The 27,565-nt window shown below is 40.9% G+C and overlaps 2 protein-coding genes across 4 annotated transcripts in view; one reads left to right on the top strand and one right to left on the bottom strand.

Moving 5' to 3' along the window:
- The window catches only part of akap6 (A kinase (PRKA) anchor protein 6), a 179,291-nt gene that overhangs the window by 12,924 nt on the left and 138,802 nt on the right, over positions 1-27,565 (top strand). For 2 of the 3 annotated variants that reach the window (XM_032548279.1, XM_032548278.1), the window contains exons 4-10: positions 17,845-17,954; positions 18,064-18,205; positions 18,381-18,968; positions 20,946-21,254; positions 21,873-22,016; positions 22,104-22,244; positions 22,326-22,577. In XM_032548279.1, the coding sequence (XP_032404170.1) occupies positions 17,845-17,954; positions 18,064-18,205; positions 18,381-18,968; positions 20,946-21,254; positions 21,873-22,016; positions 22,104-22,244; positions 22,326-22,577 (1,686 nt within the window). The remainder of the gene's footprint in view (positions 1-17,844; positions 17,955-18,063; positions 18,206-18,380; positions 18,969-20,945; positions 21,255-21,872; positions 22,017-22,103; positions 22,245-22,325; positions 22,578-27,565) is intronic. The other variant, XM_032548280.1, reaches the window with a different exon arrangement.
- On the bottom strand, positions 71-4,591 carry LOC116709643 (uncharacterized). The gene is made up of 3 exons (XM_032548298.1): positions 4,419-4,591; positions 3,970-3,976; positions 71-1,108 (listed from the first exon to the last, which is right to left on the bottom strand). The coding sequence occupies exons 1-3, from the start codon at positions 4,463-4,465 to the stop codon at positions 350-352; spliced, it is 813 nt and encodes a 270-aa protein (XP_032404189.1). The 5' UTR covers positions 4,466-4,591; the 3' UTR covers positions 71-349.

Here is a 27,565-nt window from a genome sequence, read left to right as displayed (position 1 = left end):
GAAAGCTGAAGGTAAGAAGAGTAGGGCGGGAAGAAGACAGGTATTAGCTAGGAAATAGTAGGTTCAAGTTTGATCTTAAAGAGGAAGAACTTAAGGGGAAGAATATGAACATTATAATAAAATGAAATAAAAATGAAAATAGAAACCGCTTCTTACGAACGGCGATTGTAGAGTAGGGATTGACTGGCGATGTTAGAGTTGCGGAAACGGGCGTTAGGAGATGGTACTGCTGAAAGAAACCTGGGAATGAGGAGTAAAGCGAGAGGGAAAATAACATCACAGCGAGGGAGAAGAGCGCAAGCTCATGAGGGGTGAACCAACCACCACCAGTGATTCGAACGTAGCTTACCTAAGCACTGAGGGAGCGTTGTGCTGCAAGCATCGATGAGAGGTCCGGGCGTATGTACGACGAGTATGCTGATGAAGACCAGCGACCAAGCTGCTGAAGGGACGCCGAGGGGATTCCCTGAATGGCTGCAGATGTGGCCGCCCCGATTCTAAAGGAGTGGCCGGAAAACTGACTGGGGGGAAAATTGTTCGCGGCGAGGAGCAATCTGAGGTGTTTAATGAACCAGGTAGCGGTCATGGGATTACCTTCGGGGGTGAGAAAGAGGGATTCAGAGCCGCAGCTAATCTTGCATATAAGGAGAGCGAATTTAAACATAGCTAAAAAGGGGCAGAAAGACTTATTATTACGTGCTATAATGATGGAACAAGCGCCTTTGGATTTAGAGTGCTTGAGGGTCAGGCTGTAGAAGTCGGGATGGAACTTGAGGTCAGAGACAGACAAATCTCTAGAGGGGACGAAGTTATTAGAAGGAGAGGTAAATTCCCCCAGGCGAAGGAAACCATAAAACGCTAGGAGAAATGCGCTAGAAAGGAGAGCCTTGAGATATGGTGAATAGTGGTTTGAGCGAAGAGTAATGAGGAGGTCCTGTAGAATACGGAGGGTTATAGGTTTACGACCGTCGGGGAGTACTGGGCGCTGGTTAGCGAAGCCTTTCAGGAGGAGCTTAATTACGTGATTAGAAAAGAGACTAAGAGAAGGGGAGGACAGGTGAAGTTGATAAAAGAAACTGACCCCGGCCAGGAGGCTGCGAATGTAGGAGTGCTTCGAGCGAGAGTGCACGAAGCAGTGCGTAAGAAAAGCAACGACGGTATTTATACGGACTGGAAAGAGGGGAATTCCGTGGGAAAGACAAAAATTTTGGAATTTGAGCCAGGCAAAAGAATAAGATTTGAGCTTAGAAGGGGCTAAACCGCTTTTTATAAATAGTTTAGCGGATTGGAGTAAAGGTTGAAGAGCGGGAGGAATTAGTTCAGGACTAGGTCCTCGAAAGGGGGAACGGGAGAAGGGAGGAGGTCGGCTGAAGGGCAGAGCTGGCGGAAGATCTGGAATTGAAGGCGAGAGAGAGCATCAGCGATAACGTTAGAGTGGCCGGGAACATGACGCGCCGATAAGATGAAATTATTTATAACGGATTGCCAGGTGATGCGGCGTAAAAACGGCATAATGGACCTGGAGGAGGAGCGACCTTTGTTGATTGCTTCCACGACGGCTGCGTTATCGCAGAACGCCACGATATGCTTGCGTTCCCAAAAACACCCCCAGAGCCGGCAGGCCGCAGCGATGGGAATAATCTCGTAAAAGGCTGAAGATTCTGACAGCGTGAACGAAGAGGGACATTTCTCTGCGAACCACCTGCCCTGAAAAAATCCCCCAAAACCTGCTGATGGGGCTGCGTCTGTATAGAACTGGATTGAGTCGGCGGAGAGAATGACGTCATCGTAGAAGAACGAAATACCGTTCCAGCTGTTAAGTAGTTTTGATCAAAATGAAAGATCAGAGCGACAACCGGCGTCTAGCGAGACTAGATCGTGCAAAGAATGGACTGAACTTGCTAGATCCAACAGCCTGGAGATAAAAGAACGCCCTTGGGGAATGATACGCATGGCGAAATTGAGGTGACCGAGCAGGGACGGAAGCTCGCGTTTGGTGAGAACGGAAGAAGAGAGGTGAGTTTGGGAGATCTCGCGGATTCGGGTTAATTTGTCAGCCGGCAATGAAGCCGGCCAGAGGGAGATGACTCAGAGGGCATCTCCCTCTGAGTCGAGGGAGATGCCGAGAAATTCTAGCTTTTTGACGGACCGGCAGTTTTCTCCTCCGAGATAGGGACCCCGACGTGTTTAAAGACATCCTTGAGTTTGTGGAGGGAGGAAGGTGTTTGAAAAGGGGAATCGACGAGGAGGAAGTCATCAAGGAGATGAAGCACGGAGGGAAGCTTCGCAATGTTGAGGAGTATCCAGCATAGGGCTTCAGATAACATATTGAAAAGGCAGGGACTGCTTTTGCAACCGAATGTCAACCGAACGAAGAAATAAAATTTGTTGTCCCACTTGGCACCTAGAAGGTCCCATTGAGAGGGATGTACGGGTAAGATCTTGAAGGCGTCGGTAATGTCAGCCTTAGCGAGCCATGCGCCGCCCGGCAGATTTAATGAGCGAAATGGCGTGGTCTACCGTGGCGTAGTAAAGAGAGAACGGAGGCTTCGGAATGAGACTATTAATGCTAAAATGAGGACCGGAATGGGGTGCGGAAAGATCTAGAAGGAGACGTTTTTTACCGGAATATTTCCGGGTAGCAACGCCAAGAGGATTAACGCGGAAAAAAGGAAAAGGGGGGGGGGGAAACGAGGGGGCCGATGGCGTAGCCTTTAGAAATTTCTTTCGATAACAACTGAGAAACTACGTTCGGTTCATTGAGAGCTGAACGGAGGTTGGGCAAGACGAGGGGAACTATCTGAAAGCCCTGGGAGAGACCGGAGATCAGGAAATTAACGAAAGTGCGATCGGGGTGGTAAAGCAGAAGAGAAGCTAATTCAGGCACTAGAATGGGAGTGGAAAGGTAACGGGAGACTAGTTCCTGGAACCTCGACGGCTCCTGGTGGGGAATGGGCGGCGGGGGCATACTGACTTCGGATGAGCGTCTCTGCAGAGGCTACATACGTGAAGAAAAGCACAATTGGGAAAAGCACAGACGCTTTCATTGAAGTTATTGCAAACGGGCATATTATTAAATACCTGGACTTTTCTCCCGTAACGGTCGTGCTGACCTAGATTGAGAAGGGGCTGGGGGAGAGAAGCGGCAGAGGTACTAGGTTTAAAGGGGAGAGAAGGGCAAAAAGCACTCTGATGTCCGATGGAGCCGCATTGAAAGCATAGTGTGGATTGCGTGAGCATAATGAGGATTTCCATATCCAGGATCGACCAATTAAGGCACTGACCAGAACGAAAAAGAACTGCGGCGGCTTTAGTTGCGAAGGCTTTATGGTATTGGTAGAACAGGGATCTGCCATATCGCATATGAAGGTCGGCGATTAGAGCCAGATAGGCGTCTAGTTCGACTCTGCGGTCGGGGTAAACAGAACAAATAACGTCTCTAAAAACGCTGAAGGCCGCTAGAAATTGGCCGATGGAGAGATCCCTTGAGAGACGGGGATCTGAGGTTTTGAGAATAGCAGAGAAATTTTCGGATGAAGCAACGCATTGGTCAACTTCAGGAGATGGTAAAAGAATGGATGCTAGATTAATATACTGTCCTTGAAGAATCTTAGAACGCAGCCTCGAAGAAATGTGAGCGCATTGAGGCGTGTAGGGCATGCCTGATAACGAAGAAAAGGGGGGAGGGGGGGATTTAAATAAGCTAAATGCAGAGAAAGAGGAAAAGAAAAGGAAGACTTACCGAGAGGGGGTGCTGAGTGGGCTGAAGCAAGGGTGAAAGTCGGAGCTGGTGGCTGCGAGTTGAATTGAGGGCTGACGCATGCGGAAGTAGATGGGGCAGTAGGAGGGATGGAGGCGTCCGGAGCTTTGTGAAGAAGGGTTGAAAGCGAAGATATGGAGCGCTGTAAGGTGTCCATGGAGGTGACGAGCGCGGATGCGAGGAGGTGCGTCTGGTCGGGGGGAGGGGAGGAAGGGGAGCGGCGACCAGAAGACGGGCCTGGAGCTTCGAGAGTTGGATCGGAAGCTTGAAAGGAAGGGCCAGGATCAGGAGGTAAAAGGGGTTCCTGGGATCGTAGAGCTGGTTGGGAGGAGGGGGGGGCGTCCTCTGCGTCGCTTCGCGGGAGGAGCGGAGGACTTGCAGGATCTCTTCCCTCTGACTGAAGGAGGCGGAGAGCCGGTGGATGGAGAAGGAGAAGACTCGCCGGAGGGCAGGAGAGCAGCGAGCGAAGCTATCTGAGAGGACCGGAGGCCGGGGGTAAGAGCAATGCCTTTAGAACGGAGAATAGAGGCGGGGGAAGGAAGGTTTGGCCGTGAGGCCAGGCGAACGCTGCGGCGAACTGAGGCAGGATTCGAGGGACCGGGGGCCTCGGGAGAGGCGACCGGAGTATCTGGTAGAGGATCAGACTCGAAGTCAGACATAGTGGTTGCGTGCTGTTGAGCTCGGCTGGAGAGCGGAGGACGCCATGAATGAAGTTCCTTATCAGCTGGGACTTGGTCGATGATTGGACGTGAAGTGGCTTGGTCCAGCGTTGATAGGTCGACGATGGTGGGCAGGTGACTTCAATTAGCGGGTCCCGGTGGGGATAAAGCAGTCTTCCAGTTTGAATTTGCGCCTAGGCTTCATTTCTTCGCATGCCCCGGTACCAATTGGTCCACGGACCGGTACCGGTTCACGGCCCGGGGGTTAGGGAATATACAAAATACATATACAGTATATTGTATATTCTGTGAATAAATTGAATGGGCTGTTCTTGTAAAATTTGAAACATTTGGTGAAAATTGGGTTGATATGAATAATAAGAAATGAACGAAATTGTTCTAATTAGAAAAAATCCAAAATAATTGAGGCTTTTCCCTCCAACTCTTGTTTTTGATGTTTTTAAAGTTGTGTTATTGTTTAACCCTGGAAAAAGGAACAATTCAAATAATCAAAAGCCTAGAAATTATGACATTCATGGAGATGTTGGGTGGATGTAAACTTCATGTGCTGATGCTCAGTGCAGTTCAGGGAAGCGACAAACCCAAACTTTTGCATAATGTGTGTGTCACAGAGCATAAAACAACAGCTTACTGTTTGGGTTCTGAGGTCATTGTGTGTGTGGGTGTGTGTGTGGGGGTGTGTGGGGGCGTGTGTGTAGGTGGGTGTGCACGCGTGTGTATGTGTACTAATGTGTCTTGTGTTATTTTTCACCAGTCTTAAAAGCTTTATTTGCGGAACTGTCACTTTGCTGCCTCTACAGTTAATAAAGACAGCAATAGAGAGATGGAACCTGTTGTGCCTTCTAGTATTGAGAATACTGGGCAAATTAGCAAACAATAACAAAACACCATGTACATTTTTTTAAAATAATGTGTTAGTAATATATTGAGATCGTATGCAGATTTGTAGTGCATAAATTGCTCATGTAAAATTTAATGATTTAGCTGTGAAACAGTCTACATTCTGCCTGACTTGATGTTTGCGTAGCCTTAGGCTCATTCGTTGGTTGATGGCTCCACCTCCTGGTATTATTTCTGTATTACAACAACGTGGAGAATATCTCTGGCATCCCACCTCCTGTGGAGATGCCGATGGGATAAAAGGCATGTCATATCTAACCAGTCTCATCGCTTTTAAATTTTCCAAAGAAAACTGTTCTGTTGAGAGGACTCAAATGCTTCACCTAACTCTAGAAAACTTCCTAAAACATATTTATTATTTATTGCAGAATTCATTGTCTAAGTCTGCTGAATCACAGGAATTTCTCTGTATTAATATTTTCAAAATTTATAGTGATATTTCCACAAAATGTAGAGCACAAAGTGGTATACAACAATACATTATAGAATTATACATGATTCAAAACAAAATGTGATGTGAAAAATGTATTCAGCCCCCTTTACTCTGAGTGCAACCAATTGCCTTCAGAAGTTGCCTGATGATTGCTAATTACTAAACAGAGTGTAATCTGATCTCAGAACACATCCAGCTGCTCTGTGACGCCTCAGAGGTTCACAGGATATTGGAGAGCAAACAGTATCATAAAGTCCAAGGAACACAACAAACAGGCCAAGAAGTTTAAAGCAGGCTTTGGCTCTAAAAATATTTCCCAAACTTTGAACATCTCTCTGTTTAATATATCATTTGGAAATGGAAACAGTCTGGCACAAATGTAAACCTACCAAGAAGAGGCCATACACTTAAACGTCCAGCTGAACAAGGAGAGCTCTGATCACAGATGCAGCCAAGAGGCCCATGGTGACTCTGGACCAGATGCAGAGATTCACACCCCAGGTGGGGGAATCTGTCCACAGGACAACTATCAGTCATCACTGCACGTTGTTTCTTCACCATTAGAACATTTAGCATGATTGAGCATGATTGATGGCGGTAAGCCCCTCCTCCTGGCTCTGATTGGGTGTTTTTGACCTGGGGGGTGTTTTTCTGCAGACGGCAGTAGTAGCTCAGATTATCCGACTCTTACTCTACACTGTCATGATATGGTGACAGTTTTAACAAATAGTATATAGAAAAAAAACATTTTGTTACATACTGCATTATACGATCATAATAATATGATGTGACAAATTCTTTTCTTGTTGTGAATTGCATAACTTTTCAGAATTTTACATTTTGAACAAATAACAGTTCATTTGGTTTGATGCATGGTATATGACTGGACTGTGTATTCTTAAAACAATATCTAATCATCTAATCTGACCAGTTCAGCTACATACTTATAAAAACAAAGTGTAAATAAAAAGTGAAATCTGAAATCCCTGTTTTAGGTTTTCCCTAACACAACTGATTTTGGGAGAAATTTAGGACAACTTGACAAATTGTCTCAATTTTAGCTATACATACAGCAGTTCTATAATGCGTAGCTTACTAACCCAGTAAAGTCAATATCTGACTGGATACAAACTAATCAAAAGTGTTAGATAACAGTAAAATGTCATTTCTGGACTAGATTACTCACTGAGAAAACACCATCATCATCCTACCCTGACCAGACTAGCTGCTACACTAGATATGAAGCTTTTCTAAAATGTTTTGCTTGATTATTTTTGTAAAACTAAATGGCTGATGTGTTAAGTTTGAAATCCCAGCTTAAGGTTTTATTTTAGCTTGTGAAACAGGCCTCATCTGTTTTCATTGTTCCTACTGGAAAACATTTAACTTACCTACATTTATGAATTCCAAAAACAGCTAATGTCTGGTTTCTGGCTAGGACTCAGTCTCCCCTTCTGACAGGTGACATCCTGGCTGTAGGGGTTTAGAGCTTCTCTAGAAAAGGAGGTTTGTGGTTGAGCAGACTCACTGAGTGAGCCGGCGATGGGAACAGACACATCTTCAGACGGCTGTTTGAAATCACATTCATGCCCCTGGTGATCTCTCTCCTCCTTCATCATGTCCTTCCTACCCTTTTGTGGCTTTTGTTTCTTTCTTATCCTCTCCATCATTTGCAATCTCTCTCTTCCACCTCTCTCTGTATCTCTGTCATTTTTATAATGCGTTTGCCTGCAGGGCATTTTTCTATAACCCGACCTTGCCACGGAGAGACTGTAGGATATGATTATACTGATGCAGCTGCTGTCTCTGTGTGTGTGTGTGTGTTGTTTCTGTGTCTGGGTGTGTGTCTAAGTAATGGTATGGACTCCTCTGAACTATTCTTAGTGTCATACAGCAGGTGGAGTCCAACAGCTGAACGGAGCTGCTCTGCAAGGGAGAGGCTGCTATGTGTTCTAAACACTTCCATGGGATTCTGTGAAATAGTAAGACTTAAAAAGCTACAGCTACAAAACACTTTCAATAGAGCATTTGACTTTTGTCCTCTCCAAAGATTAATGTCTTCCTTAGTCCTGGTAGCAGCCTGCCCACCCCCACCCCCACTTCAGTTTGTCCTGGCCTGTCTCATTTCTTTAGTGAAACCAGTGAGTAAAACAATAACAAATATTTCTAATGAGGTCTCACCATTTTTACACATTGAAGCCATGCTTTTAAACACTTGCCTCCCATTCGTTTGTGGAGGATGTCTTTGGTGTAAACAAAATCCATGATTTTCTACTCAACACCAGGCATCTACTAACATGAACATTTAACATTGTAAAAATTGTTAAGTTGGTCACTTTAATCACCATATTATTGTTAAAAATAAGAATAATTAAAGCTGAAAATTAATCTAACACTGAATCAAACAGCATTATTATAACTATCAAAATCCTTATAATACAAAGTAGTTGTACAGAAAACTACTATGCACTTTGACAACTGTTCTTTATTAAATCAGGTTATAGACAAAAGACCAGTTAATGAATTGAATGCCAGCTGAAGATGTTTGCCAACATTAAAAATATCAAGTTAGATGTTAGAATAAATAAAAATGTAAAGTAAATAAGCCATTAATTATTCTTAATTAATGGTTTGTATTGTATTGAATGTTTACAACAACATTTTAATGTCATCTTGTACATAGTTTATATTAAATGCATGTCATAACTAATTCTAGCATTTCTGAGGGTCTTCAGACTATTTGAGTCTGGGAGGTTCAGCTGTCAGTCCAGGAGAGAAATGCCATAAAAACATTGGGGCAACCGTTTCCAAGCCAGTGTAGATCACAAAAAATCCCCCAAAACAAACAAAACTCATGACATTCACCCAAGCAACCTGTAAGGTGTGTGTACATGTGCATGTGTGTTTGCTTTCACTCCACACCTTGTACTTATGCTGTGACAACAGCTGTTTTTACTCTGTGTTGTATCACTGCAGTGACTGTGTGACTCTTTGGGTAGAGTCACACAGTCATGCATCATGCAGCAGCAAGGTGTGCATCTTTTACATTTTTGTAAGGTTTTTAAGCTATTACTTGGAGGCTTAGATGTCCAAAACCGTTTTATTTAGTGGGATGTAAGAGTTTGAAGCAAGTCTGGGTGGTTACACTGAGATCATTGTAGGGAGAAGCAACACTGAGGGCGCCACCCTTTACTTTGTCAGGTGAGGAAACAGATCCCTAGGCTAGGAGTCTAATATTTTGAAAACACAATAATCAACCAAACAGCAGATCTTTGCTGGTACTCTCATATGCTGCGTCATGAAAGTGGAACCCACTGTTCTTTTGAGATGTGCCTGATAACTCCAGGACCTGGGGTTCATCACTGTTCTGACTGGTTTGGTCTCATTCTGCAGTAGAGCTAGCCTAAAAGCAGTCTGCATTATTTTAGTGATGAAGCACATTATGTTCTCTGGAAATGGACTTCACTCTTACTGCTTTCTCATTTTCTTCTTATCTGCCCCATCATGCCCTCATAGCTCTCACAGTAGCAGCCGCCATGTTTCTACCAAAGACAGCAAACATAGAAAAATGTTGATTTTCAGTCTTTGGAGTCCAAAGTCTTAGGAGGCAAAATGCTCATGTGACTCTTCTGTTCATAGAGGAGTCATGTGGATAGCAGTGACTTGACTTCATTACAACTACAAATTTAGAACTATTCATTTCAAGATTTCTGTTTGCTTTCTTGGGGTTTTATGAAGAGGAAGATTACCGTATGTGGATGCCACATTGTTCAGTGGTAGAGTTGATGGACCATAAACAGAGGCTCTAGTTCTCAACGGTTTGATTCCCAGCCCCACACCACTTGCTGCATTCTTCCCCCTTCTGTCTGTCTCTCTCTCTCTCTCTCTCTATCCACCTACTGTTGAAAAAGCCTCACTAGTGCCTACATGTACGTATATAAAAAATGAACTTTTCTGTCAGCCATGGTCTTTGGTCTGGTACATTGCTTCTTCATTTATGCATTGCAATACATTGAGTGTGTGTGTGTGGGTGCCTGCGTGTATGTGCGAGGAGTGGGTTAGACTCGTCCTAAAATTAACCATCCAACTGTTGCCTCGTCTTCTCGACACCAACACCCTAATGGAGGAACTAGGTCACAAACACTTCCAGCCCCCTACACACACCTCACACACCCTACTAGTGTGTTATTTCTTATATAGTAGCAACAGAGTTTTTGATGCTCTTTTCTTCTCTTTGAAAAAGGATTTAGATTTTTTTCTCTTTTACGGTATTAAAATGAGTGATCTGAAAATATCAAAGGGCGATAAAAGGTAAGAAATGGAATATTCTTAAAACTGGATTGAAAAATCCCTTTTACCTTATGGACTGGAGTGGGATCAGGATTTGCAGGGATTTGGTTGCATGGCAGGATGAGAGGTTTATGAATGCTGTATTGGGTTTTTGCTATTTTTAAATGTTCATAATGTGTTTGTAAAAAAAGCAATAAAAAAACCCAACTAAAATAAAATAGTAAACACACATGGCGAGGAGAATAAACACCAAGGGAGCTGGGAAACTATTAACAAAACAAAGTATAACTAAACACATGAAGCAAATAAACAAAATCTAACTAAAATAATTAAAAGCAGTTTAATTAAAAGTAAAGCAGAACCAAGTCTGATCTAACAGAAGATCTAAGGTTAAAGAGATAACAAACGATCAAAACTAAAAAAGTGTATACCCAGAAAAACTTAAAAAACAACCCTAGATCCTAACAAAAAAAAATTCTTTATGACTGAACATTTCAGTTTTAGTTAAACCACAGAATATTATTTGTCCCTGAGTGTACTTGAAAACTGTTATCTTCCTTTCAGTATGTTTTTGAAGGAATGGCTTTGTCCTCCCTGGATGGAAATTCAGTTCATGAAAGAACCAGACTGGTTTCTTTGAACATAACTAACGACACACTCAGACAAGCTTCAACAAATATTTTTATAAAAACAATTGTTTTGATTTGTAGTTTAATAGACACTTTTCTTAACTAGTTCATAAAGTTATATATAATATTTTTCTTCCTGTTTGATCTGGAACCGTACACCAAAGATGAACTAAACATCAATAAATTCTGTTCCTGCTTTGGTTTTTGCATGTTGGCCTAAACACAGCAGTGTGTTTAAGGCAGTGGTGCCCAAAGTGGGTCCTTGAGGGCCAGCATCCTGCATGTTTTAGTTCTCTCTAAAGGTGGTAGTAACAACCTTTCCAGCAGGTCAATGTTCTTCTTAGGCCTCTAATGAGCCATCATTTGATCCAGGTATGTTAAATCAGAGAGAGAACTAAAACATGGAGGGCCTCAAGGACCCACTTTGGGCACCACTGGTTTAAGGTGTTACTTTAAAAGGCATCCAGAGATGCCACCATTAAAATTGTATCTTACAAAACACGGCTTTCTCATTATTTTAAAAGCAAAGCAGTCTTAGTTTAGGCAAACTTTTAATTTGAAGAAATGATATCTTACTCATCATTTTTGCATTAATAGAAATGATCTGTTAATCTCAAGTGACCCTCAATGCCTTATGAAATTCACTTTTTATTAAAGAGGTTGATTAACAAAGGATCATCACAAAACATGATTTTAATATTTATTTTACATAATTACATTTTTCAGACTTACTTTGATCCAAATCTTTGCCAGTCTAGAAAAAGGATTGGGAGACTTTTGCTGGTACACTGCGAGTGTGTGAGGGAATCGGAGAATAGCTTGTTTTGATGAGAAAAGGAAAAGATTGTGTTTCCTGGTATATACATGTACACGGTCAAAATGCTTGAACACAAAAGGAAACTGTCACAGAAAAGCAGGTCTTGAAACCAACAGACTGTGCCAACATGAAAAAGCAGAAAAACCAGGTGTAACTTAAAAATGTTCTTATTGATTCTGCACTGAGCCCATCAGGAAGGGACTTTCCATACCTTTTGTGTGTAAGGATTCAGATTTAGGACTTAAAGAGATGAGATATAGTTCTCAGCTGGTACTTCATTTAAATTCGTTTAAATTAGTCATGGAAATGAATTGTAGGGTTGCTGTGGATACAACCTTATAATACATTTTAGAGTTTGCAGTGTTATCACTCAAGCTGTCCCTTTGAAGAAATAACTGTAACAAGTCTTTGTATCACAACAGCGGGTCTTGGTTGTCTTTGAAGCTGTTTAATTTGAATACTCCAGGGAAGGAGGGAACACATGGTTTTTGATCTCCAAGGTGAAATACATTGCGTTGATGGGCTGTAGTGAAGGAGTTGAAGGTTATTAGATTGAATGGGTATGGATGAGGCCAAGCTGTCATGAGCAGTTTGAACACGGCCAGTAAGAAGCCCTTGATGTTGGTGGTGATGAAGCTGAGCAGCGATTGGACCTGAAGGAAAAGTCTACTTGTTTTAGATTGATTTTGGGCAATTAGAAATGCTGCTGGATGTATGAGCTTCTGATTGACAGTTCATATCTTGAATGTACGTGACTGGAGAGTAAAAAATGTGTGTGTGTTTTTCTTATTGCTCCATTAAGTGTGTATTGCGACTGTGTGTTTGGTCGTGTTAGCTCTCTCTTTTTAATATACCATGATGATCCACACATAGCAGTTCTGAGATAGGAGGCATGCAAAACTGCAGCACTGTAACATGTCGACCAAAAGACAGATATTCATCTTGTACTTATGACAAGAAGAGAAGAAACATCTGCATACTTACCAAAAACATTTTGACCTGCACTACTTTGTAATGTCTCAGTCTGAACATAAAAGTATAATCCCAGACAAACGGAGGAGCAGAATCTCCAATTGCCTTTTTGTTTTTCTAAGCCAACTTGTATACAGGATTTTGTTCTTAATTCAGTCAACAAAAAAATATGCTAATTTTCTTTTTTTAACATGGTTCTCACTTTATTTGGTTATTGCCAATGAAAGTGGTAATTTTCTTTTAGTCTTGAAAAGAGTTTGCAGAGTTCATAGCATCAGTTGATCAGTTCTAGTGCTCAATATGTTTGGGGGGAAGAAGAGATGAACAAACAATAATAGTAATGTGGAAGGTGAAACAGAGAAGCTGAAACTATTTTAGAATATTTAAGCTTCACGATAAGGTTTAAGAGAAGATTAGAACCAGAACAAAGTGTTGGAATACCCGTTTACCCCAAAGACTTGAAATATACAGCGAGATTAGATCATCGACACGTTGATTTACCATGTAGCTCTGTATGTGCATGCTTTACATCAGGGGTACCCAAAGTGGGTCCTCGAGGGCCGGCATCCTGCATGTTTTAGTTCTCTCCCTGGTTTAAAGCACCTGGATCATGGCTCATTAAAAGGCCTAAGAAGAACATTAACATGCAGAAAAGGTTGTTACTACCTCCAGGGAGAGAACTAAAACATGCAGGATGCCGGCCCTCGAGGACCCACTTTGGGCACCCCTGTTTTAAATGATGATATAAATGTATTTACACAAACATTTGGTCCAAGCTGCTTGGACCAAAGATCTTCTAAGTTTTAAATGATTCAGATTGGACGATAGACTTTATTGATGATTTGTGTTGATTCAGTTTGACAGGCTTTCTGTTGAATGCTCGTGTGTGTTTGTGTGTGTGTGTATCATTATTAGTATTTAAAAGTTTGTGTAAATTACTCAAACATGTGAAAGACCCCACTGACATTTTCACCAGTTTTAGACTGACATGATAGAGCTTTGATGTCAAAACTGAGTGTGTGCTTGTACACACGCCCACACACACTCTCTGCCAACCAGAGTCTCTGATAAATTTGAGTGTCTGATATGTTATAATAATGCATGAGAGAATATTTCATGCAACCTTACTGAGATTTTGTATTAATGGTATGTATGTATCATGGCCTGGACATGCTTTCTTTTCCTTGCGCCCGCTTAAATCCTCCTTATTGTGCTTTATACCTATAATTTCTATTTACTGTGAGAATTGCATTTTATTTGTTTTAATTATGAAATCTCTACAAACAGTGTTTCATTGTAAGCAAACAATTACTAGATGTCCTGGGGTAAAATGTTCTATTGGACTAAAGTTTAGACTAAATTCTTCCCTTACATATTTTCCACTTCTTTTCTTTTGACTCAATTCTATGCATCAGACCATCCAATACACAATCAGGTGGGGGAAAAGGGGCAGCGAGGGGTTCAAGGTGAGTGGGTTGTTTTGTTTAAGGAGGGAACCACAATAACCTCCAGAGAAGGTTCAGCTCTGTTCCATGTTTCCTCTGTAGATAACAGCTCTCACTGCAGTTCTTTGAAGCCCCAAGCACACACATCGTTCAACCAGACGTAAACCTACAATATGTCTCGTTGAACATCGGTTGTTTTCAAACTCCACTGAAGTGTATTTCACACTTTAGGTTGCAACAAAACATCTTTACAGTGAAATACTTTTTGTAACTGTTTTTATTTTTTTTTCATTCATCCACTTGTGAAACAAGTCAGTGGCGGGCCGGGTGACTTCACCGCAACTCCAGCGAAATCCCACTGCAATTCCAGTGAAATTCCGGAATTGCAGTGGTATTTCACTGGAATTGCAGTGGTAAGTTCACGGGAATCGCAGTGAACCTTTACTGGAATTGAGACTAGAATTCCAGTGAAATCTCACTGCAATTCTGGATTTTCACTGGAATTGCAGTGAACCTCTGCTGGAATTGAGACTTGAGCTGCAGTGAAATTCCACTGCAATTCCAATGAAGTCCCACTGTAATTCCAGTTCACTGCGATTCCAGTGAACTTACCACTGCAATTCCAGTGAAATACCACTGCGGTTCCAGTGAAATACCACTGTGGCTCCAATAAAGGTTTACTGCAGATTCCAGTGAAATCCAAGTGAATTTTCAGTGAATTCACTGGAAGGTGATTGAATTAAAACGTAAATGTACTATGCATTTATCTATTTATAATTTCAAAAAGACACTGTTCATCACCATAACATAACATTTCAGTACCGCAACAGGTCTCAACTTACAGAGTAATATAATTTATGCATTACGATAATGAAAGACATCAACACTAGCTAGCTTATAATGATATAATGCCATGGTGATTCAGCTAAAGTTTTTCACCTGCAACAGTGGTTCCTTAAGATTTTCTGCCACACCCCCCATGGATTACAATAAAATCCCCCCCAAAAAAGAAAAAAAAAAAATCAACAGGGCACACACATTGTTCAAGCAGACATAAACATATACATATATTTTGTTTTCAAACTCCACTGAAGTGTATTTCACACTTCAGGTTGCAGCAAAGCACACTACAACTTCCCTGCTGTAGTTCATATTGTAGTGTACAGTAATGTGCACAGGCCAGTTCTCAGTAGGTCAGAGTGTTAGCCAACGTAGCATGAGACAGGCCGGCAGAGTATCTGACCTACATTCTGACTGGCTAGGTGCCTGTTATAATTCAGGAAGCGGCAGAACAAGAAGTGTTATCTTGTTCAGGGAGGTCACCATGGAGCAACATGCAACAGCAGCCAAAGATAGAAGCAGAGGATCACCCGGGGGTTCAGTGCCAGGTCACCTGCTTTCTCAAAGGCGGCACAATAGAAAAATGGGCCAGTTATAGAACTGCACACAGCAAAGTTTGAGTGGAACAAAAATTTCTATCTTTTTTTTAAAAGTTTGAGTGGAACAAAATTTCTCTTTTCTTTTTTTTTTTTACAAATAGGAATGTTTCTTACTTCCATCCTGTTATGTTCCATCCTGTAGCAATTATTACAAAGAAGAGCATTTTAATATGTTTTATGGCAAACAGGGAAGTAATAAGAGAGGCAGCAGGAGGAGGAGAGGGATTGGTGAGGGTATGTTGAATCTGGCTATGCCTGAAGCCAACAGAGAGCAGTATGGCAATGGTGCAGTGTTTCCTTGTTTAATTTCCAGAGAGAGTAGAGGAGGTCAGGTAGGCAGGGGATGTGATCCAGTCTGGAGGTTGAGAGGATCTTTGTCCTGGTGGAGGTTAGCATGTTTGGGAGTCATTCACAAGTCTGAGGTTTCCCCAGGACCTGCAGCACAGGTGGAAAAAAAACAAAAACATAAAAATACAAGCCACTAGTGAGCCTGATTACCACTTAGTGTGTGTAAAAACTGGGGAGATGTGGGAGCTGCACTCTAAGCAGGATTAGTGGTTTACTGAGCTCAGTTCAGCTGCAGGTTACTTGTTACCTAGGCCTGTTTCCATGGTAATTCAATCTGGTTCCCTAACTGGTTCAGGAGCAGATTGGTTTTTGCTGTTAAAGATCAAGAAAAAAATCATTTCTCTGCCATTCTGAGTTAGGGTGTTACATAACAGGAAAATCTTAGAATAATATTTATGCTCTATGATCATGTGTTATTAAAGCAGCTTATTCTGCACCACATCAGAATCCAAATAACACTTGTTTTAAACTCTGGCCTCAAAGAAAATCTGCTGGTATGATAATTCAACTTTGCATTTCTGGTTACCGTTGCCGTGTGTTGTGTACTTTCACAAATCTCCAGAAGTTTCCACTAATGCGAGATAACGTCATTAGAATTGTTGCTGGTCTCTTGAACAGTTGCTAGAAAAAGAAGTTGAGGGAAGAAACTTTGGAAGAACATCATTAAGAAGTGGCTTCAGAAGAGGAGCACACTTTCAAAGTAGAAATTCTAAAATATTGATTAGAAAAGAAATGTGGACAATCATTTCTTAACATTGCATTCTGAGATACAGCCAGTGGAGCGATGGTGACGACGGTGGTAGGAGTTTGAAAATGTACATAATTATTCTGTCTTCCTTCTGTCCTTGGGCAAGACACTTCACCCTTGACTGCTGCTGGTGGTCAGAGGGCCAATGGGAGCGGTGCATGGCAGACTGTCCCAGAGCAGCTGTGGCTACCATCCAGTAGCTTGATCAGTCTGTGAATGTGTGTGTGAATGGGAATGACTGATTTCATTGTAAAGCGTCTTTGAGGGTCCAGAAAAGTGCGATTAAGTATGATGGCCCATTACAAGTTTCCATCATAAGCGACAAAGTCAAAAATCCTCTGAATTTTCTCTCAGCATTCATAAATCATAAATGGGGGCGGTGATATCAAATATATTTGAGCTTACAGAAAAATACTAAATCCTGTGGTGATCCTGTTATTGGTTGAGTAAGTGCTTCAAATTTGAATGACATGCCACGCCTTAATCTTCTAATAAGAAATGATGTCTGGGTCTTGATTACATTTTTAACTTCTGCAACTGGCAGGTTAAAAAAACAGTCATTATCTTTACAGCACTTCCTCTACCTACACCTCCTGACCTTCCCGACTGTTGGGTCACAAGTTCTATCCATACCCCGACGAATACCTTCTCCCTCAATTCAGTGTGGAAAGAAACTTTTTGTCTTATCCAGCCTCTTTAGGCAGTCACTGTGATGTCGTCACACGCACCCTCCACAGCAGCCATCTGTGTATGTGGTCATATACTGTCCATCTCCATGTTGAGAAAAATTCCTCAGCGGGGTTAAAGAATGAGGAGCAGGGTGAGAGGAACTCCATCAGAATCCTGCTGCTTTGTGCTGTGGGTCACACACCATTACCTGATCTTGTTGATATGATGGAAACTGGCATTATGTCTTCAACCTCTTCTGACTCTTCTTCCGTTTTGAAATTTATAGATATATGTCTGACATATTTTGACAACTTGTTCAGGCATTTTGCATGTGTGGGTGGAGACCCATATGGTATATTTTGATCAACATGACATAAGCAATTCATAACGTAGGAAACAGAAGGGAATTGTACATAATCACTTGGATGATGTGCAAAAGCAGTTGCACCTTGCTCATTTCTGATTTGGAAAATGTACCAAAGCGACAGAAAAACTGTAATGTTCTTGATGTCGGCACTTCATGTGGAGCCAGTCCCACATGAAACTGACTCATTGTTAAAAGTGGATCCTTGGTGTCAAACTTCCCTCCCACCTCTTCTGCTTTTTCAGTGGCATTGCTCTGCAGATGTTTTTCTATTACACACACAGTGTGTTAAGGCTGATGAGTGTATATTTGCTTTGTGACATTCTGCTCACTTTTGAATGTATGTTTAGGACATCTGTGAGGACATTTCTGACCATGTGGAGCAGATTCATGCTTTACTGGAGACAGAGTTCTCCCTGAAGCTGCTGTCCTACTCTGTAAACATCATTGTAGACATTAGGTGAGTTTCCACAAGAAAATTATTGTAGCAAGGTATAAATTCTGCGGTGTATATTAATATTTAAGTAGGCTTAATCAAAAGCACTGTTAATGTTTTTGTGTTTTTCCAGGACAGTGCAGCTGCTGTGGCACCAGCTGAGAGTCTCAGTTCTGGTTCTGAAAGAGCGTCTGCTGCAGGGTCTACAGGACCCTAACGGAAATTACACCCGGCAGACTGACATCCTGCAGGCATTCAGCCAGGACCAGCACCAGGTTGGTTTCAGATGAAGTTAAATTTCTATCTACACTTGGAATTAAAATGTAGTCGAAGGAAGGATTCCTTGAACCATTATCAGATACTGTATGTCTAAAAACATTGTGGTAGTTTCTTTCATTTGGCTTGGTTACTGACAGTCTGGAACTTGAATATTGAATTATTTGTATTCAGACCCGTCTGGATGCTCTCACAGAGGTGGACGACTGTGGTCAGCTGACGATCCGCTGCAGCCAGGACTACTTCTCCCTGGACTGTGGCATCACTGCCTTTGAGCTGAGTGACTACAGTCCCAGTGACCATCCTGAGGACAGGGGGACAGAGTCCACAGTGGAGGACACCTCCCAGAATATCATTCACACCACAAACTCAAATCTTGAACTGCACAAGAGTTTACCTCAGCACTCTCTGCCCAGTGACATAGACAACCACACCCATTCTACATCTGAAACACCCACAAATCAAAGTGACATGCCCAAATACAGTGAAAGCTCCAAACGCCCGCTGCAGGCTGTAAGTCACAGCACTGAATCTTCCCCCACACAGCCATCCCTTCCTAAGAGAGCAGCCTTATTCTCAAACAAAGGAACCAAATCAAGAGGCAGTTTTAGGAAGGCCAGGCAGCAGTCTGAGCTGCAGCATAAGGCTGAGCTGAGTCAGAGCACCCCCTCTCTTGTGAATCCTCCAGACAGATCCAAGTTCTGGCTAGAACTGGACTCGGTTGATCTGAGAAACCTTCCACAATCCAACGAGAGTCTTCAGGTTTGAGCTAATTTCTATACCTTTTTGATTTTGTTCTTATTTTATTAGCATTTTGTTTAACATGGAAATGTGACTTTTATGCTAGGATTAAAAACAAAATCCGACTAAATCAGATTTATTTGTTTTGTCATTCCAGCCTTGTGTGTGTGTGTGTGTGGGGTGGGGTGGGGGGGGGGGATGCTATCTGTTTCAATGACTGTTAAAAGTATTGAGCTACTCTACAAACATACATAATCCCTAACAAAAAACATTACTCCTGCATGGTGCTAAATCAGTTGTTTTACTTTGGAACAATAAAAAAAAATTACAGATCTGATACTAAATTTGTACTAACAATTAATTGTTAATTGTTCAAAGGAAAAAAAATACATGGTTCAATGTTGAGGGGAAAAAATAAGTAGTCATGAACAGAGAAAAATCATAGGAAATCTTATGTTAAAGATTCTATGGTTTTATGACAAACTAAATTTCTTAAGGCTTCACAAATTCACAATACACACTTGTGATTTCTCAGTAATAGACCGCTCAAATGGGATTCATCTTTGCAGGTTTATGATGCCAGTGTTCTATGATAGAGGAACATGGAATGATGGGAAACAATCCTACCTTATCGTTTCTCTATCTCCAAACACATCAAGTTGGGGTGACACCCAGAAGCTTGACTATGATGTCATCCTATCACAAGCTGATAGCTCCCAAGTTGTCTCTGATTTTTTTCTAGCTGTTGACTTACAAACATAACACAGAACTGCACAGATGCGCTCTGCAGCTTCTCAGTGACTTGTGCTACCAGTGGTGTTATTGTTGAATGTGATCTCAGCTGCTCTTAGATTATTCACATGCTTCTCTTCTTTTGATCATCATTTTTACCCCATTGCATCCATCTTGCATGGAGCTCCTGATTGGTCACTGACTATATATTTAGACTCTGTGATGATAATCTCAATCACTCTCGCCAAGCTTGTTGCTGACTGTAGCAGTCCATTCCAACCGTGTCCAGACCTACTATCTTGTCCCTGAAGTCTTTGGGCATCTCTTTGGTTTTTACTCATGATGGTGAAAAGTTTTTAATGGAGAGATTGAAAGGCTTTACATACATAATCCATCTGTGACTGACACTTGGCCACATAACCAATCCAATCTATTGTAATGGTTCAAATATTTATTTTACTGAATGATATTCAAATTAAAGTGTTTTCTTCTGATGATGTTTTGGTCCAGAACAGAGCTTGGTTAAATATTGCATTTATAATCAAAAATGCATGCGATGTATTGTTTAACACATGGATTTAAATTATTTCCTTGCAAAAATCAGTTTTATACTTTTTAACCCCCTAGTAAGCTTTTAACAGTTTCATTAATTATTTTTAAAATAACTCAACATCTTTGTAGGGTAGTTACTGCACTTTTTGCCAGGGGTTGTATTTGGGCAGAAATCAAGCTAATCATAATCATATATGGGTGTTTTGTGTTCTTGAAGCATTTGATTGACCACATTTAAAATTAAGACTTTTATGAATGACCAAGAAAAGAAAAAAATGTCCTAATAGCTGGAAAGTTTTGTTCTGACTTATTATTATTATTATTATTATTATTATTATTATCATCATCAAACCCATGTTTCCTGTCTTGGTGGACAGATTATGGTTCTTTGGACATTTCAAAATAGAGACCAAATACATGTATTTCCCCTAGCACAGAGAATAGAAACTTTTTTTTCTACTATTACATTTTTTTCAACTTTCTAACTTTGATGGGTAACATCATATTTTATTTTCTATAAATAAAATGTGAAAATAGAAACAATGAATCAAATCCATTGCAAGTGGTTTCTTCTAGATGATAAAAGGCTTAAACGTTTCTCTTCTCAGCTGCACTTTGGAAAATTTCTTTTTGAAAACAATTGACTATTGCTTCCACTTTTTAAAAGTATGTTAAGCAAAAGTTGTCATCTCTAACTAAAGATTTTGATTACAGAAAACAATTGAGGACAACCTCAAAAACCACCATATGAGCTCAACACATAGAAAACCTGAGGGAAGTTCTGGCGCCAATGACAGCCTGCCCGTCTGCCGCCTGATGTCTTTGGATGAAATATCCACCCAAACAGAAAGGAGGCAGAAAAGGATATATGCAGTCAGTATGGGTGACTCGGACTCCTCCCTACCATCCCCCATTTCAGAGCAGCTTCTGTCCTCAGACTTGGAGGCATCTGGAGAGGAATCTGATGCTCAGCGGGGTGGAAGCAGGAATGCAGGGTGGACAGTGAACCGGCAGGGGCACAAGGTGACTATTTCTTTTCAGGAGCCAGGATTTTGCAGAGACTATTCAGTTTTTACTGTCATGGTGCTTATAAAACGATTTATAGTTTTTACTTGTGGAGTTTTTTCCAAAGCATCTCAATTTACCAATTGAGATGAAAAAAATGTATTTGAACATGAAATGGTGTCAAAAGGTGCATGCCTTTTGTACATTAAAGAAATGAATCATTTTATGGCTGCTTTGGAAAAAACTCAATGTCAATCGGTAAATAATGACATTTTTAAAGCAAATTTGCAATAAAAGTGCATTAAAAGCATGCACTTTTATTGCAACTTTGCATTCAGTGACTAGTGAAACTTTTGAATTAAAACTTGTATTGAAAGTCCATTAAAATTGTCAACTTTGCATTAGAAGTGTCATTATTTACCAAATGACACTTCATGACAACAGTCATAAACATTCATGAAAACTTCATCTTCATGACAGGTGTTATGTCATGCTTATGGCAGTGTCATGTCAGTCTTATGCACACCCCGTCAAATAAAGTCTTGCCGTACTTTTTCTTTGTTGACTGGTTCTTGGAGTGAAGTACTGTACATATGAAGAAAGACGGTGAAATGCTGATGCTCCTTTCTTGTGCAGAAGGGATCCCAGGTTCCATCAGAAAGGATCCAGTCCAGAGAGCACTGGTATGGGTCAGATGAGTTCCTGGCTCTCCCTGCTCAGCTCCATGAAACTGAGATGCTGGCTGTGAAACTAGAAAGTCTGATACAGTCCAGCACCCTGGTCAGTACAGAACCGTGGCTCATTGACCATAACCATACACAACGTGTTGAAATTGGTTTCTGATGTTTTTGTTGAACCTGTTCACAGCAGAAGCAGAGAGGTCTGCAGGATGTGGATGATTGGGAGCTGTCAGAGCTTAACGTAGACTGGGACGCCGGAGAAAATGGAGTCAACACGAGAAACATAGTGGGGAGCGGGGATTACGGTCCATCTCCCCTGCTGTCACTGGTATGACAACATATTTTGTGTTAAAAAGTATCAAAAAGCAAATCATTTTCTGGTGAAGTGACATGTTCCTGTGGACATCAGCATCCTCATAGACAAACCTCAGTGAGCTGCTTCAGCTCCTCCTCCAGTGATGTTGCTCCATCATTGGAAGACAGCAGAGAATCAGGGCCCTTGAGTGACCTCCAGTCAGGAGAGGAGCAGAGCAGGAGGTCTGTGGATGGCTCCCCCCAGCTGACAGCGCCCCTGGTGGATGGGCGTGGATGTGCTTCACTGATGAAAAAACTGCTGGACGACATCCAGGATCAGAACGAAGGCATCTGGGTAAAGATGGAGGTAATTCCTTACACACAGTTTGCTCCTATGTTTTGCATCAATCTATCTTTCTGCTGGTTCTGTTTCCATCTCTGCATGTCTGTACTGTATGACCAGGTTTGATAGTCAGCATTGGCTTCTGTTTTCCCTGATCTATATGAACACAACATGTCAAAAATATTTTCACACTTCACATGTTCAGATGCAGTAGAACAAGTGATTTCCCTCAACATTTGACTGATGGAATGAAAAGCTGGTATTAGATCTTCCTGTGAACCTGTTAATTCATTAAGCCTCTTCTAAAAGGTCACATTTGATTGGCAGGCAGATTACTGATGAGGCTTCCTAGTGAACTAATCAGTCATATCTGTCATTTGGAGTGTGGTAAAATTCCAATAACTGGGGATTCATACTTCTCATACCTGCACTTTTAAATACAACTACAAAGAGAGTTTTTTCACATTTATGTAACATTTTAATTTCACTACTGTAACATTTTAATTTTAATCTCTCTAGAGCAGTTTAGTTAGCGAAGATAATGTCTACTCAACTCTACTGTCTGTCAGGCATCAATAGAATGTAGCAAATCTAACCTCTTTTTGTTAGTGGGGTGAAATGCTCACTGACAAAACCAGAAAACTGTTCTGGGATATTCATGGTTGACTCAATTTAGCCAACTTCATTTAAGACATTTAACATGATATCTAATAAATGTCAAACATCTTACTCATCTAGGGGAAATTATTCACGCCCATGGAAAATTTAGTTTTAATATTATTTTACATTTAGTTAAGATGATTGTAGCTGAAATGAAATAAGGGGGTAGCTCTCAAAACTGTGAAAAAGGTAAGAGCATAAACTTTAAAAATTAAAAATCACCTTTTATATTTAGGTGATATTAAAAAAATGTAGCTTGAAGCAGAGGTCATGCTGTATTTATTTTGTTTGTCTGTCATTTTGACTGACGGCGGCAGAAAAATTCCGTCATATTCTATTTTTGCCTGTCAACTTTTAAACTCTGTCTGCATAGGCTATTCAGCTGCATATAATTTTTATGCAGTTTAATCAATCAATCAAATTTTATTTGTATATTTCAGCAACAAGGCATTACAAAGTGCTTTACATCATAAAACACACAAAAACATAAAGTCATTCAATATAGAATCAACAATCTGTTGAATTTAATTAATATTCAAATCGAACAGAGAATCTAGATCACATCTAATGTTTTCTCCTTAGTGTCAAAAACATTGATTGTTGCAACAATAACATACGAACAGTGAAATTAAATGATTTCACTTAAATTATGAACAACTCACCTGCTCTGGTCTGAACACAGCAGCACAACTTCCTGCTGATACGCATCTGGAGGTGAAATTTGTGCTAGCTTAGATCGGGCCTGAAATTCCAACCTGACCGAGTTTGTGTCTGATCCAACCCGACTGATTAACGTTAATTAGAAGCACGAGGCAGAATTAAACGTCACATATTTTAATTAAGACTTTACAGTTTTCATTTTTAGACCACCATTTGAGAAAACAGTGTTCTCCCCTTCTTAGCTTCTGTTTAACATCTTCCATATTGTCACTTGTTTTGAGTTTGAGTCAGGTGTGAATCATCTAGTGTGACTGATAGGAATCCTGTGACTGATAGGATCCTCTAGCTCAGGGGTGGGCAATCCTGGTCCTCGAGGGCCGGTGTCCTGCAACTATTAGATGTCTCCCTGGTTCAAAACACTTGAATTCAACAGCTGAATCACCTCCCAAGTGCAGTCAGGTTTTCCAGAGTCCTGCTAATGACCTCATTATTTGACTCAGGTGTGTTGAAGTAGAGATGCATCTAAAAGTTGCAGGAGACCGGCCCTCGAGGCCTGGAGTTGCCCACCCCTGCTCTAGCTGCTGCTAGAGTGAAGCAGGGTGGAGTCGTGTCATATTTTGGTTTAGTTCTCTCGCCCTCTCTGTTTCTCTCTTTCTTTCTTTCGCACTGCATGATGGGAGTTGGTGGAGGGGCATATGGTGAGTGGACTGGGAGATTGAGAATTTCTATCTTTGCTTTTTTATCTCTAATGGTTTTTTCTGGGTATTATCCTTAGATTATTGTTTTGTGGAGTTACATTAATTGATTACATTTCTATGTGTGACAACCAAAATTTTGCCTTTTGGTGCAAAATGCTGGGAATGGATTTTACCAAAGTTATGAGGCAGATCATACCCAGTAGTCTCACACCTACTGTGGAGGAGTGCAGTTTGGTGGTGGGACAAGTTGTAGGTGTTAGCATTAAACCTGCTGCTCAGATGAACAGCACTGTGGTCATTTTTGTTGACAGTGTGGAAAAGGCAAAAAAAGGGCATTGCTGTGAATGATGTCTTTTTGTCTGTTTCCCTGCTGAGTATTCCTGCTAAAAAAAAATCACAATTGCAAATATACCTCTGTTCATCAAGGATAAATTGTTGGTGAGAGAACTGTTGCAGGAAAATTGTTTTCCCGATCAGAAAAATGCCGTCGGGTGAGATCTCAGATGAATTATAAAAAAAGTGGGTTATAGTGACCAAGAAGTTTACCAGTTCAAAAGATTTATCGGAAAACTTAAGCAAGCATTTAACAATGATGATGAGTCTGACATTAGATAAGTGTCTGTATTTTCTTTTGGTAATCCTTCCATCTTTGGTAATGAGCCACTTCAGAGTTTCTATATTAAATTTAGATGGAATCAGAGATGTGAGGAAGAGAATTAACCACATAAATGTGTTGATGGTCCAAGAAGCACACAGTGTTTGTTTAAATGAGATAGATTGGAGAGAATGGGGGGCAGAAATTATTTTGAGTCATTTAAACCAAACCACTGGGGGAGATGCAATTCTTTTTTCAATTGATTTTTTTTACTGGAATAATATCAATTTGGAGAAGTGACAAAGGGCAGGTTAATGGTAGTGAAAGCAAAATATTGTTTCACTACTATCGGAGATTGACATAATCATGGTCCTCGATGATTAAAAAGCGAAAAACAGTTATATAAATTTTAAATAGAGGAAATGGATACAATGAGAACTGTAAAAGCAAGATTAAAATCCATAAACTGATGTGAGGATGTTGAAAAAGTCATGAGTAGTCTTACAAAGCTTGAAAGTGTGAAGAAGGAAGAAGACAAGTTGACAAACTCAGAAACTCAGCAGGGAGTTGGTGCAGCGAAAGCAGTACAGCTTGTGTTCGCAGGTCACACTGCAGCTGCTGACACACAGCAGAAAAGCGGAGAGTGCTGCTTTAGCTTCAGATGCACTGAAAAAAGAAAATAGTTGAACCAACTTAATTGAATTGCTTCAATTGGTAACAAGTAATTCAATGAGTTTATCCAACTTCATTTATCAAGTTGGTTTAACTTGACAAATTTAATTGGTCTTATTCAAATAATTTAGTTTACTTAAAATAAAGAAGTAGACTAATACAGGATTTTTAAAAAGGTTTTATTGGCTCTAGTGGCCTTTATTTTAGAGTAGTTAGACAGGAAAGACACACAGCTAAGGTCATCAGGCAGGAATCAAACCTGCGACAGCTGTGTTAATGACTAAGGTCTCCTTATGTGGGTTGTGCTCTACCTCTGCACCACCACAGCACCCCGGTTAGTACAGGATCTGTCCCTGGTGAAGCTTAATTGTTTCAATAAAGTCAAAGCCAAAAGTTCCTTTAAGTTAAAAATGTATAAGTTAAGCCAATACAACACAAATAGTGGTTTCATCACTAAACCAAACAAAATTAACTGAGATTAATGTAAAAACGTCCATAACATGAACTGCAGCCCAAATACACTTTTTAGAGTGTGTGGGGAAACTGCACATATGTAGGAGATCTTGCTCTCCTACACACACATGCACCCCCCCCCCCACCCCCCAAACACACACACACTTCTCATTCCTCTGTGCTCTGAGTAATTAGCTGATTAGCTGCTTATGTAGCAGCATGTAATCATAGCAGTGGCTGAGCTGACTAATTGAGGAAGTAAAGACAGAATAAAGTAATCAGTACATGCATGCGTCTTTTGGATGAAACTAAGAGATCTGCTGTAGCATCAGGTTGAGCAAATAAAACGATCCACTACAGTGGACATTAAACTACTGTAGAGCAGACTGAAACAAAGAAAACTTCCCAAACAGGCTCAACGTTAAGCCTAGTATATTTTAATTTGTCACCTTTTTTTTTTGCTTTAATGTATATTGCAATGTGTTTACACTGTTACAACTATATTGTTTTATTCCCCTTTTTGGATCTGCATAGCAGTGAAAAGGAATTGTAGAGCCAACATTAACACCATATCCAAAAAAGCCATGGGAATAGAGGCTAGGGTAAAGGAAACATCCCTGAATAATCCCTACAGATCGAAACATCCATCCATCCATCCATCTATCCATTTTCTAACACTTTGTCCCTAGTGGGGTCAGGAGGGGTGCTGGTGTCTATCTCCAGCAAACGTTTCGGGCGAGAGGCGGGGTCACCCTGGACAGGTTGCCAGTCTGTCGCACAGAGGGAAACAGCTCAGAAATATTGTTGGAACCTTTTTAAGCAGCACACATCTTTTTATGACTTGTCTTGAGGCTTGGGGTGCATTCAGGGGCATCATGATTCAGTGGGTCCTGATACTATTCAGATTCAGACTTTTTGTCATTCAACATAACATCAGAGATGCACTGCAGAATGAATTTATTATGAATATTAGGCTACAAACAGGAGCTAGCAGGATAAATTATAATATGAAAAGAATAGATTAAGAGCCAAATCAAAAACGGGGGAAGCTGTATTATTAATTTATGTTTTTATTCTTAAATCTTTAATTGATCTGAATGGGTGAAGACCCACTCAGATCAAATCCTCATTCACAAGGGTGACCTGGCCAAGAAAGGCAGCAGCACCTGTCAGCTCTTATTTGACAAAAATTCTCCAATAGAACAGTCACATTTGAAAAAATAATTGCTTTAGATTTATCAGCATTGAAAACCAGTTTTAGTTGCTCAAGACAA

The sequence above is a fragment of the Xiphophorus hellerii genome, chromosome 19 (assembly GCF_003331165.1).
Source record: "Xiphophorus hellerii strain 12219 chromosome 19, Xiphophorus_hellerii-4.1, whole genome shotgun sequence".
NCBI classification, from domain to species: Eukaryota; Metazoa; Chordata; class Actinopteri; order Cyprinodontiformes; family Poeciliidae; genus Xiphophorus; species Xiphophorus hellerii.
The sequence above is the reverse complement of the archived record's forward strand: the minus strand, read 5'-3'. Positions and strand labels throughout refer to the sequence as shown.